Source organism: Enhydra lutris, unplaced genomic scaffold (genome assembly GCF_002288905.1).
Source record: "Enhydra lutris kenyoni isolate GAN:26980312 unplaced genomic scaffold, ASM228890v2 scaffoldscaffold16, whole genome shotgun sequence".
Taxonomy (NCBI): Eukaryota; Metazoa; Chordata; class Mammalia; order Carnivora; family Mustelidae; genus Enhydra; species Enhydra lutris.
Window position 1 is genome coordinate 32,105,859 of NW_019154100.1, and position 13,868 is coordinate 32,119,726.

The following is a 13,868-nucleotide window of genomic DNA, read 5'->3' on the forward strand; positions in this document are numbered from 1 at the left end:
AAAGAAAGAAAAGTTGTAAAAACTCCAGCTATTTCAGGAAGTATTCTGACTAACCTAAAAACAGCTAACTAGATAAGAGCTCACACTTGTTGAAGCTGCAAATGTGATTAAACTTGAATGAGGAAAATGCATAGGAAACATGACAAATGTGATCTGCAAAAAAAAAGACAAAGTTATATGCCTGGTACAAGTTACTCCATACTTGCAAATTTGGGGATTCAAGATGATCTTGAACATATTCTTTGCCAATGTTAAGAGTTTAATATATTTCCCCTTAATTTACAATATATTTTATTTAGACTGACCAATCATAATTGTTCTTCTTCAAACACAGCCATCAAACATTACCCAATGTAATCTCCTATTCCTTTGAATTTCACATATCCTCTCCTTGAGATCTCTCTCACATTTTTTTAAAATATTTTTTTTTAAAGATTTATTGGACAGAGGGAGATCACAAGCAGGAAGAGAGGCAGGCAGAGAGAGAGAGGGGGAAGCAGGCTCCCCGCCTAGCAGAGAGCCCAATGCGGGGCCCTATCCCAGGACCCGATCACAACCTGAGCTTCCAAATTCCTCAGAGACTTATGCTATGCCTAACCCCCTTCCAGTTTGAGAGTATATAATCAGTCACTCCTCACAATCCCAGCGCAGCTCTTTCTGCCCATGGGTTCTGTCCTGTGCTTTAATAAAACCACCCTTTTTGCACTGAAGAAATCTCAAGAACTTTTTCTTTTTTTTTTTTTAAACAGATTTTTTATTTATTAGAGAGAGAAAGAGAAACAAAGAGAGGGAGAGCTCAAAGGGAGAGTGAGAGGGAGAAGCAAAACCCCCGCTGTGGGGCTCAATCTCAGGACCCTGAGATCATGACCTGAGCCAAAGGCAGCCACTTAACCGACTAAGCCACCCAGGTGCCCCTCAAGAATCCTTTCCTGACCGTTCTCTTCGAACCCCAACATTTCACATCATTAGGACTCTAACTTTTAAGCTAGTTGTGACACATAATTGTGACACTAGCTTCTAAATCTCATTAGCATGTATGAAGGCAGCACGGATGTCTCAAGAACTAGTGGTGAATGAATAAATCTTTATACTTGGGGTGGACAGAAGAGCAAAGCTATTCTGAGTCTGTATTCTGTCCTGCTGTATTACCAAAGACTTGTAACAGCTGGAATGTTCTATTTTCTACCAGCCAACTGACCACCAGTAATACCAGATTCTATATATGTGCTTTTATTTGATCAACTATTAAACAAATTTACTGAATGGCAAATGATATGGAAAATGAATAGGGACTATAGTATAGGATATGGTAAAGGAATAGGGACTATGGACTATTAGACTGCTTATTACCTAATTCCTCCTTTTCTTTCCTCCTAATAGAATCTCAATTTTGTTGGAGGGTGGCCATTTGCTCAGCCAAAAAAACTCCTCAGCTTCACAGTTAGGGTGGCTATATGACACTGTTCTCTCCCGTGACATGTGAGAAGAAAGTTCTGCTTTACTGAATTGAGTATCAACCTCCCTGGAAGATGGATATGTTGGCCAGGACTGCAACTGCCATCTTATGACCACAAGAAAAGCCAAGAGAATTTCAAAGACCTCTGTTTTGACATCCTTGTTCTCCCTAATTAACCATCAACTGCCTATTTTTTGGACCTCTCCTTATATTAGAAAAATAAGATGTTTATTGTTTATTAAAGACACTGATTTTGGGTCTCTCTCCTAGATACAACTAATAAGAAAGACAAAGGGGGCATCTGGGTGGCTCAGTAGGTTAAATGTCTGTCTTGGGCTCAGGTCAGTTGTTGGGATCCAGCCCAACAACTGGCTCCCTCCTTGGCAGGGAGTATCCTCCTCCCTTTCCCTCTGCTCCTACCCCACCACACCACCCCTCCACTGTAACACTCCCCCCACCGCCCCCGCCATGTGGGTGCTCTCTCTCTCTCACATAAATAAATAAAATCTTAAAAATAAAAGACAAAGAAATATCTACCAACCTAGACCCTTAAAGAACACACATAACAGTAAACAATACAAGACAGTGTATAAATTGCTACTTTATGAAAAGCCATCAGGAAAAGCCACATGAGTTGCGGAGAATATGTTTTACAAAACAAATGAATTAAAAACAGGTCCTAAAAGGTCATAAATCTGAGTGCTGATATAAATTAAAGTTGGGATACAGAGATATTTTTAAAAGCCTGTGTAACAGCATAACAGCATTGAGCCACTTAAGCAGTCATATTTAAATCTTGGTTCCCCGCCCCCTCCTTTTTCTAAATATAGACTCAATAGTGGGCTTTCCACTTACTCAGTATAGTACCCAGAGAACATCTAATGGTACCTTAAAATAGAAGAAAGGAATGCATTTTTGTTAGAAATTATCTCCAGGAAGGAAACTCACTCAAGTTTCAAAAACAGCACCAACTTATAAGCAGTAATTGTTGGTGATTATAAGGAAGCCATAAAAAATTGAGATGTGAGAAGGAAAAAATGAAACAAGATGGGATCTGGAGGGAGACAAACCATAAGAGATTCTTAATCTCACAAAACAAACTGAGGGTTGCTGGGTGGTGGGAGGGGTAGGGACAGGGTGGTTGGGTTATGGACACTGGGGAGGGTATGGGCTGTGGTGAGTGCTGTGAAATGTGTAAGCCTGATGATTCACAGACCTGTACCCCTGCAGCAAATAATACAATATATGTTAATAAAAATAATTTTGTAAAAAGTTGAGATGTGTTTAAATTAGAAATGGGGGCACCTAGGTGGTTCAGTCTGTTAAGCCTCTGCCTTCCCCTGGCATCATGATCCCAGAGTCCTGGGATTAAGCCCAGTGCTGGGCTCCCTGCTCAGCCGGAAGTCTGCTTCTTCCTCTCCCTCTCCTTTTGCCCCTCCCCTCGCTCCTTCTCTCAAACAAATAAAATCCTAAGAGAAAGAAAGAAAGAAAGAGAGAAAGAAAGGAAGGAAGGAAAAAAATAAGAAATGATAATTTTGGGGAGCTTCTAGAGAGAGTGAAGCCAGTGTCTACCATGAATACTAGACAAAATTCATATCGCCCACTGGCAGGGCTGACTGGCGACGGAATACACAGAACATAGAGGCTGAGACTCAAGAAATGGGAATGTTTGCTTACCATTCAAAAGCATGTAGGGGCTGAGGACAGGCTGCCCCAAGGTAGGCCACTCTGGCATGAAGATTATTTTGAGCTGGAGGCAATGAAGACCCTGTGGGCTGAAGAGAAACTTTTGCCCATCCTTTAACTACTTAGAAGAACTCTAAAGTGGGGGTCTTTCCAGAATAAGGAGAGATACATTTTTCCCGAGTGACCCATCTATACAGCTGGGCAAACATCTGTTCTACTTACTGCTCTAAGAATGTATTCCCTTCCTGTCAAGTCCCGGGCCCCTACTCCCTTCTCCTTAGTTCAGAATGAAATATAGACCTCATTTTCCCGTATTTGGAACTTCCATGTCTGTGTGGATTACCATACATATGCTATTAAATTTGATTTTCTCCTGTTAATCTGTCAATTGATTTCTTTTTTTTTTAAGATTTTATTTATTTATTTATTTGTCAGAGAGAAGGAGAGAGAGAGCACACAAGCAGGCTCCCTGCTAAGCAAGGAGCCCGATGCGGGACTCGATCCCAGGACCCTGGGATCATGACCTGAGTCAAAGGCAGCAGCTCAACCCACTGAGTCACCCAGGTATCCCTGTCAACTGATTTCTTAATTGATTCTCAGTCCAGTGAAAAGAACCTTTGAGGGGTCACAATTCAGTTCATAACAATGATTAACATCTAAAAAAAATTTCACAGAATGTTAAACTTACGTAATAGATGTTAAATGAGGAATCTTTCTGTTTCAGTTTAATTCAGGGACCTACTAAGGTGAGGAAAGGAAAATGGAGAGAATTGGCTTCATGACTCCTGGGCCCTTAACCACCTAAGAGGGAGGGACTTCAAAGGCAAGAGCCCACATGGAATGAATCACTCAAAAAAAAAAAAAAAAAAAAAATCAGGCTGAGGTGGATGGGGTGCCAAAAAATTAAATTAAATTAAATTTAAAAAGTGCCCATATTATGAGGTTATAGTGAAAGAAGAGAAAGTCAACTTTAAATACCTTGCAGGCCCAGAGAGAACAAACCTAACTAGTCAAGTAAGAACTCTCATTTTGGGGCACCTAGGTGGCAATCAGTTAAGTGTCTGACTCTTGGTTTTGGCTCAGGTTGTGATCTTGGGGTCTTGAGATTGAGCCTCTCACAGGGCTCCTCACTCAGCATGGAGTCTGCTTAAGACTCTCTCCCCTTCCCTCTGGCCCTCCCCACATATGCTTTCTCTCTCTTCCCAAAATAAATAAATAAACCTTAAAAAGAAAAGGGGTAAGGCACCTGGGTGGCTCAGTGGGTTGAGCCTCTGCCTTCGGCTCGGGTCATGATCTCAGGGTCCTGGGATCGAGCCCCGCATTGGGCTCTCTGCTCAGCGGGGAGCCTGCTTCCCCCTCTCTCTCTGCCTGCCTCTCTGCCTATTGTGATTTCTCTCTCTGTCAAATAAATAAATAAAATCTTAAAGAAAGAAAGAAAGAAAGAAAGAAAGAAAGAAAGAAAGAAAGAAAACGAAAGAAAAAAAGAAAAGGGGTGCCTGGGTGGCTCAGCTGGTCTGACTCTTGGTTTTAGTTCAGGTCATGATTTCAGTGTCCTGGGATTGAGGCCTGTGTCAGGATCCATGCTCAGTGGGGAGTCTGCTTGAGACTCTCTCTACCTGTCCCTCTGCTCTTTCACCTCATGTTCTCTCTCTCAAATAAATAAATTAACCTTTTAAAAAAAACCTCTCATTTCTTCACTTCCTCAGTGAAAGAAATCCTTCCTCCTACCCTATTAACCCCCAAATCTGAAGCAATGGCTAGTGGGGGGGAAAGAGCAGGAGTGGGGAAAGAGAGAGGTTGATTATCTCCTCTTCTCTCATCCCAGATCACTTGCCACCACTAACTAGGGAGGGGAGGAGCCACCTGCAGTAAGCCACAGCTTTGGGGTAGTGAAGAAATCTGTATTAGTTAGAGAAATCTGTATTAGGGTAAGTTATGGGGCAGTAACAACGCAAAAATCTCAGTTCTTTAACACACAAAAAAGTTTATTTTTCACTCACACGAAGTCCAATATGGGTCCAGATGACTTTCCAGGGCAGTTGTCCTCCACATATTGGCTCAATATTCCAGGCTGCTTTGGTACTGTGTCATCTCCATATCATCATGATGCTTCAGGATTTACTCCAACAGTAGCAAAGACTATGGACAACTGTGTTCCTTTTCATAACTACACTGGCCCACAAGTGGCCATACCATCTCCAGGCAGTCTATCGGCCAGAACAGCAAAACTTGCCCAAATATAAAAAGGGGAGAAGAGCTAAAAATATTGGTGGGTACTAGTAATGTCCATCTAGGAGTCTCACCACAGAATTAATATTGAAGTCATGTATAATACATGACTAGACACTGGTATTTACAGAAATGAGACTGACTGCTTGTGATTTTAAAAGACTGTCTTTTACAATCTGAGAGTGAGCAATAAGTCACAGGCCTACCAGAATTTTCACCAGTGGCAAGAAAAATTACCATCACTGAGTAGATTTGAAAGGTGCCACAAGAAGGCAAAATAAAGTTGTGTTCTATTTATATCCCTTGCATCATGTCGACTTCATATATTAATCACATCTTTAGAAGAAATCACAGAAATCAAGTTTAGCTCTATTTTTCATAATAAGACCTTTTATCTTTCTCTAGCTTAAAGATTGTAATTCTAGATCTATATGTGAGGTTAGAAATGTTTGTTTTCCTCAGCCAGCTCTGCTTACTAAATAGTCTAACTAAATGAAGTCATTCTCTTCCAAGAACATAATTTATTTAAGTTTTTAAACTCCCCGGGAAAGGTGTATTTTCAACTTAATTTAACAGCAAACAGAAGAGTGACATACATAGATGGGCCTTTAATTTAAAAGTCAGTTTTCAATCTTTTAGCAGTTTGGATTAAAAAATAAAACATATTGTCTGCTTTCTAAAACAACTTCAAAAGCACAAATTAAACACTGATAATTGGAAAAGTTGGTCCATTTGTTATCAATATCTTAAGGGCATTACATTTTCTGTCCTAAAAGACATGAAATAAATTTTCTGAATTAGTTTCTGGAATTAATAAAACAAAAGACAAAATTCTAAGTTACTGTACTAAGAGATCAATGTAGATTTGGACAGCCAAATGCAAAATTTAATAAAAACAAATAAAACCCACACTTTTGGCCAATTTATCTAATAAGAATGATGACTAAAGAGGAACAGTGGGGAAAACTGAGATTCTTGGAGTAGGAGAGAAGTTCTGTGGCCAATAACTGCAGGACAGGAAAGTTAGCATTCATTCATAAATTTAAAAAACCTTGTAAGATTTCTCCTAACACAGTCCAGAAACCAGAAAGAAGAAGACAAATTCTTATAAACAGTATATGTGTGTATAAATATATAGCCACATACATTTAAAATGTTTTTACTTTAAAATAATTTCCTTTTTGGGGCACCTGGGTGCCTCAGTCAGTTTAACAGCTGCCTTTGGCTCAGGTCATGATCCCAGGATCCTGGAATCGAGGCCTATACCGGAATTCCTGCTCAGTGGACGACAGCCTGCTTCTCCCTCTTCCTCTGCCTGACGTTCTGCCTGCTTGTCTTTTCTCTCTGTCAAATAAATAAATAAAATCCTAAAAAATAAAATAAAATAGAATAAAATAAAATAAAATAATTTCCTTTTTAAAAGTGACTGCATCTTGTATCCAGAAAATAGAAAGGAGTTTCACTGGTGCTGTCCTAATACCCAGATGGTTAACCACATACGTTTTTTAATTCTCTCTTTAGAAGCCACATTTAATACTTAAATTTGTACACTTCTGTTTTTTAATCACTAAACACTTGGCATTATTTAGTTTCAAGTACTCAGTTTTTCTTTTATGAGGAAAAATTACAGTTCCTACTGTTTCCTTATAATTTTAATCGATGACCCTAACTTATGGTTTGACTTGTAATTCTCTGATTTTTTAGGTCTTGAAAAAGTGACATGCATTTAGTAGAAACTATACTTTGAATTTTGATCTTTTCCTGGGCTAGCAATGTACGGTAAAATATTCTCTTCTGATGCTGGGCACTGGCAGTGGCCTTAGCTCCCAGTCAACCACCCAGTCATGAGAATAAACAACCATTACACTGATAACCATTCTGTACCATACAACTATTCTGTTTTTCACTTTCGGTACAGTCAATAAATTGTATTAGATAATCAACACTTCATTATAAAATAGGCTTTTTGTTAGATGATTTTGCCCATCTGTAACCCAATGTAAGTGTTCCAAGCACACTTAAGGTAGGCTAGGCTAGGCTCTGATGTTTGGTAGGTATATGAAATGCATTACAGACTTACCATATTTTCAACTTAATGATGGTTTATAGGGACATAACCCCACAGATCATAGGAAGATCTGTTAATGCTTTTATACTCAGCCAAATTAATTTGAAAGTAGATAAATGCTGTCTGAATAGAATAAAATATGGAAGCAATGCCCATGAGTAAAAATCAACCAAAAAAAAAAAAAAAAAAACCCCACTAAAGTTGTCATGTATCATTTAAAATAAGGGAGTTATATGAAAGACTATATATATGATTCATTCCTCATTCTTCAAAGCCTAAATTTTGTGTTGGAGTAGGTTTCTATGTCTGATGGGAAACTAGCAAGTGCTCAAACTTTGTTCCAGAATCTTTTTTACTAAGAGTAACTAAAAAGGCCGCAGAGGGAACAAGACCTATCTGAGCAGGCACATTTTATTAGAATGATGAGTTAAACTGAATAGCAAGTGGTAAGTGATGGTCAACAGCAATGACGAAGGACTTGAAACTTGCAGAATCTAAGAGAGGTTGGGGAAATTCATTCCCAAATACAATTCACCCCAAATACTAATTTCATTTGTGCAAAATTCTACCGCATGTGTTATTAACTTCTATACAGGTTTGGCAATCTTGATCTTTTTGGTCCAGTTTACAAAAACTGCAAGCCATCATTACCAGGGATAGTTAGAGTAGTTTTTACAATGAAGGCTTAGGAGAGAGAAAGTTGAGAAAAATAATACCAGTGGTTAAAAATTTTGCCCTGGGGCACCTGGGTGGCTCAGTTGGTTGAGCGGCTGCCTTTGGTTTGGGTCATGATCCCAGGGTCCTTGCTTGGGCGGAAAGCCTGCTTCTCCCTCTGCTTCTGTCTGCCACTCTGCCTACTTGTGCTCTCTCTCTATCTTGCTGTCAAGTAATTAAGTAGGATCTTTAAAAAAAAAAATTTTTTTTTGCCCTAATAGTGTTCATAAGGAAAAATGACTAAGATATAAGAGTGGCTGATAGTCTGTGTTTTGGTATAATAATTATAATTACTATTTAATAAGCAGTTACTATGAGCCAGATATTACAAAATGTTCTATATTTAACTTTTTTAAAAACACATTTCTCACACCTCACATCAACCATGCCCCAACTCTTTGTATAATACAATGCAATTCTGACACTATGTAGAGTTAGTGCCTGATCCCATGAGGTAAGGACTCAGTCCACAAGTCTATCCCCATTTCCAATGCCAGTCACAAGCCCCAGATTGTCACCCATATTTCTGATGGACCAGTTGTGAATTTGGGGATTCCCACAACCCCCTCCTGGGGTTCCATAATCTGAAAGAATAACATAGAACTCTGGAGAGTGCTTTACTTACTATGACAGGTTTCATATAAAAAATACAATTTAGAGGGTGCCTGGGTGGCTCGGTGGGTTAAAGCCTCTGCCTTCGGTTCAGGTCATGATCCCAGGGTCCTGGGATTGAGCCCTCCATCTGGCTCTCTGCTCAGCAGGGAGCCTGCCTCCCCCCCTTCTCTCTGCCTGCCTCTCTACCTACTTGTGATCTCTGTCTGTCAAATAAATAATTAAAAAATCTTAAAAAAAAATAAAACAATTTAGAACAGCCAAATGGAAGAGAAGCATAGGGCAAGATAAAGGGGTGGAGAACTTCCATGTCCTCTCTAGAACACACCACTCTATCCACACCTCAAGGTATTTGCAAACCTGTAAGTTCTCCTTTAGAGGTCTTTATGGAGATCTGTTATGTAGGCAAGATTGATCAAATAAATTACTGACCAGGTGATCAGCTTGAACTCCAGCCCTTGTTCAAAGAAAAGAGGGGACATGCTGAAAGCTCTGATCCTCTAATCATGCCTTGATCTTTATGGAAACCAGCCCCCCTCTTGAAGCCATCTTGGGAACCCCCCAGCTTTCAGCCCACCTTATTAGCATATAAAAGACACTGTTAACACTTCCCAGAGTCCAAGTGTTTTAGGAGCTATGTGGCAGGAACCTGGGACAAACACAAAATATATATTTCTTATGGTACCACAGATAAACAAGAAAAAATTGAGAAACTTGTAACAGCCAAGATGAGATAAGGACACATGATGACGAAATGTATGTGGTATTCTGGATGGAACTTTAGGGCAGAGAAGGACATAAGCTAAAAACAATGGAAATCTAAACAAAGTAGGGATATTTAAAAATGTATGAATATTTGTTCATTAATTTTAACAAATGTACCATACCAATATGCAATGTCAGTAATAGGAGAACTTGCTGGGACTCTACTTATTTGCTTAATTATGTTGTGAATTTAAAACTGTTCTAAAATAAAAATTTAATAATGCAGTATATTAACTATGAAAAATGGGTTATCTTGGAGCTCTAAACATCCTTTTTTAAAAAGATGTATTTATTGGGGCACCTGGGTGGCTCAGTGGGTTAAGCCTCTGCCTTCGGCTCAGGTCATGATCTCAGGGTCCTGGGATTGAACCCCACATCGGGCTCTCTGCTCAGTGGGGAGCCTGCTTCCCCCGCTCTCTCTGCCTGTCTCTCTGCCTACTTGTGATCTCTCTCTCTCTGTCAAATAAATAAATAAAATCTTAAAAAAAAAAAAAAAAAGATTTATTTATTTATTTATTTGAAGGAGGGAAGAACACTTGAGGGGGGTTTGGGCCAGACGGAGTTAATCTCAAGCAGACTCCCCACTGAGCACAAACCAGCTGAGGTGCTCAATCCCATGGCCCTGAGCCATGACCAGCTCATGACCCGAGAAGAAACCAAGAATCCATCAACCGACTGAGCCACCCAGATGCCTCTGACCTCTAAACATCTTAGGCCATGTCTTCTGACAGGCTTACTCTGTATATTTATTTTGCTGCCCTACAGGACATTTCAGCTGTAGCATGCACACCCCACGAGCCACACTTCTGTGTCTTTTAACTCAAAACTTTTAAAGTGGTGCATAATCTAAGCCCAGTGCCAGACATTATTTGTTTACCTAGCCAGTAAGAATAGGCCCACCTTGCTTAGGTAGTTACTGTTGGTTCCATTACTTGTGATCAGTTTAAGCTATGTCCATTGGACATTTACAGGTTTGTACAGATTCCCTAAGGTGGGAGTTTGGAGGATAGGGTGGGAAATGGGCAAAACATGCCCCCTAACGCATGGTTATTAAAAGAGATAAAACCAGGATTTGAACCCAAATTTCAGACTCCCAATCAAATGTTTATCCCATTTGAAGAAGCAGCCTATTAAAATTACAAGTTAAAAACATAAAGCTCAAGGCACCTAGGTGGCGTAGTTGGTAGAGCCCCCATCTCTTGGTTTTTGCTCAGGGTCATGAGATCTGGCCCCAACCTGGGCTTCATGCTCAGTGTAGAGTCTGCTTAATACTCGCTCTCTCTCTCTCTCTCTCTCTCTTTCTCTCTCTCTCTCTCCCTCCCTTTGTCACTCCCCACTCTCAAAAATAAATAAATCTTAAAAAAATAATAATAAAAAAAATTAAAACATAGAACTCTTTCAACTTTTTCCTTTTAAAAGCAACTAGCAGGCTGCATATATATCACAATCTGAATTAATATAACATTACGTATACATATGTTTAAGATTGACTGATTTCTATACTACAAATAAGTAAAGTTCGCCTGCCTGATGGCTTTCATTATTTTTCACAAAGATGGCAAACTGTTTTTAGGATGGTATCAATGTGGGATTTTATGAAAAGAATTAATTTTTAACTCTACTCAGTTTAGAAAAGTGATAAAACCAATTCACAGTTTAAGTACATATTGGAAGATACGGCAATTAGTTGGTTTCCCCCCACCCCCATATAGAATATAAACTTTTGGTTTGGGACAAAAGGAAGCCACGAAAGTTCTCTAAACAAGATAGCAACATAAATAAAATAAAAATTTCTGAGATAAAAACATTTGCAGCTGTACCCACAGAAGTAGAGGAAAAAATAAGAATCCAAGAATAATTTAATTCTAGCAATAAACAAAACTTTCAAGTATTATTGGCATGAGACACGGGGTTACCATTTCTTTTACTATTAGTTATGGGGAAAATATTTCTGTATTCAACCTGGGGCCAACAGCAACCAAGAGGACAGTGTCTTTGATCAATGAAGACATACTTGAGGCTGAGTATTCTAAGTATAAGAACCTAAAATGATATTATTTAGTATGGTGATAGATTGTCAACTTATTTTTCATAAATATTTGACCCCAAATGTTCACATGTGTAGCACATTATTAGGAGTAAACATGAGCTTATGCATTCCAGTAAGCACATTATAATAACTCCATGAGTTAATGGTCTTTATGAGTGGATTCTAATTAAAAAACAAAAACTAAAAACCAAACTAAAACCAAACCAAAACAAAATTAAAAACATCTCAACTTTGAAGCAAACACTGCTTATCATATACCTTAAGTAGGGTTCTTGAAACACTCTCACAATAAAATTGGAAATAAATTTCTAAAATACTGTTATGCAAGAGGTTTGGGGGGATAAAACGAACACAAAGATACTTCCTGGCAGTTTGAGACAAGAAGAAATAACATTCAAATACAAAATAAACTATTCTGAATGCCAGTCGGCTCAATCGGCATTTTCTCAACCACTGAGAAGTTGCACCTTTCCATACCTAACTCATTCTAGCCAGCGTGCAGAAACAACTCAGTCCGAACCGGATTAGTCACAACCATTTGGCTGCAGGAACTAGGCAGCAACCCAGCCTAGAACGTTCCGTTTCTTTCTTGAAAAATGGCTTTTGCTGCAAGAGGTGGCTGGTTTCCGAGTCACCTACTTGCTCCCTTTCTGTTTCAAATGGAGACGCAACAAAAGACAGAGGAGTGACACCCTGGAGGGTCCAGACCAGGTCACCGCCCCCCGGTGTTGCCACTCGCGGGGTGAATGGGTCCCCAGTGTGCCCTTTGCATTCCAGCAGCGCCAGCACGGGAAGGTAAGGGCGGATGGAACGCCCTGCGGCCCATGAAGCGCTCGGGCACGCGGGGCCCTGCACTCACCATCTCGATGATCTTGGTCTTCCGCCCTGTCTTCCTCTTCAAGGTGAATATGTACTGGGCCAGCACCACCCCCGCCACCAGGACACACACACTGGCACTGGCCACCGCGCCCATCCTCGCCACCGCCGCCCGGTCCATGAATGGCGTGTCCTGCGCCTCCCGGCCAGAAAAGAAGAGGTCGCTGGACTGCTGTGGTCCGCAGAGAAGCTGTGACGCCCTGCCCCGGGGCCGCTCTGCGGGAGCCCCGCCTCGGCTCCTCCCCTCCCGCACCAGCTCTGCCCCACGGAAAGCCCCACCCCACGCGCTGACTCGAGGGAGGGAAGGCGTGGGGGGCGTGGCCTGCGTCGCAGTGAGGGTGGGTGTGAGGCTGGGCTTCCTCGGATCCTACCTCTGAGGGACTGTCCAAGGACCCAAAAGGGAATGGTATCAATTATCTCTGTGCTGATGAGAACCACGGAGTGGTTCACTCCAGCTCCCTACAGTAGAAATCTGATTCCAATCAGACCCAAGCAGAAAAAGTCATCCGTCTTCCACCTTCCACCCTCCTCAGCCACTCTGGACTACAGCCCCCAGAAGGCGTTACAAACTACTACGCATTAAGATACAACCAACAGTACTGTTGTTGGAAATGTAAATTGGTACAGCTATAATGGAAAACTATAGAAATTCCTCAAAAATTAAAAATAGATTTACCATATGATCCAGTGATGCTGATATATATCCAGAAGAACTGAAAGCAGGCACTCAAAAAGAAATATCAGCACACCCATGTTCATTGCAGCCAAATGATAATAGTCAAATATAGCTTAAATGTGATACAACTGAAATATCCATCAACAGATGAATGAATAAAGAAAATTCGGCATATACATTGAATGGAATACTACTATTCAGCCTTTAAAAAGAAGGAAATTCTTCAGTATTTGACAACACTGGTGAATCTTGGGCACATTATACTAAGTGAAATAAGCCAGTCACAAAAAGACAAATACTTCCATTATTCTACTTACATGAGATAGTCAAAGTCTTAGAAAATAGAATGGTGGTTGTGAGGGTTGGGGGAAGAGGAAGAAATTGAGTATTGAGTTTCAGTTTTGGAAGATGAAAAAGTTCTAGAGATCCATTACCATGTGTCTATAGTTAAGAGTACTATACATTTTTAAATGGTTAAGTTGGTAAATTTTATGTGTTTTATATCACAATTTTTTTTTTAAGTGCTATGATTGGGGCACCTGGGTGGCTCAGTTGGTTCAGTGACTGCCTTCAGCTCAGGTGGTGATCCTGGGGTCCAGGGATTGAGTCCCACATTTGGCCCCCTGCTCAGCAGGGAGTCTGGTTCTCCCTCTGATCTTCCCCCCTCATTCTCTCTCTCTCTCTCTCTCCCTCTTGCATTCTCTCTCAAATAAAAAAAAAAATCTTTAAAATAAAT

The 13,868-nt window shown here is 40.3% G+C and overlaps 1 protein-coding gene across 3 annotated transcripts in view; it reads right to left on the reverse strand.

The window, feature by feature from the left end:
* LOC111147447 (5'-nucleotidase, cytosolic IIIA) overlaps positions 1-12,651 on the reverse strand; it is a 62,217-nt gene extending 49,566 nt beyond the window's left edge. For 2 of the 3 annotated variants that reach the window (XR_002640625.1, XM_022503456.1), the window contains exon 1: positions 12,440-12,651. Coding sequence is in view for 1 of the 3 variants with exons in the window: in XM_022503456.1 (XP_022359164.1) it covers positions 12,440-12,577 (138 nt within the window). In the remaining 2 variants the exon portion in view is untranslated. The remainder of the gene's footprint in view (positions 1-12,439) is intronic. The other variant, XM_022503458.1, reaches the window with a different exon arrangement.
* Between the last annotated feature and the right edge of the window lie 1,217 nt (positions 12,652-13,868).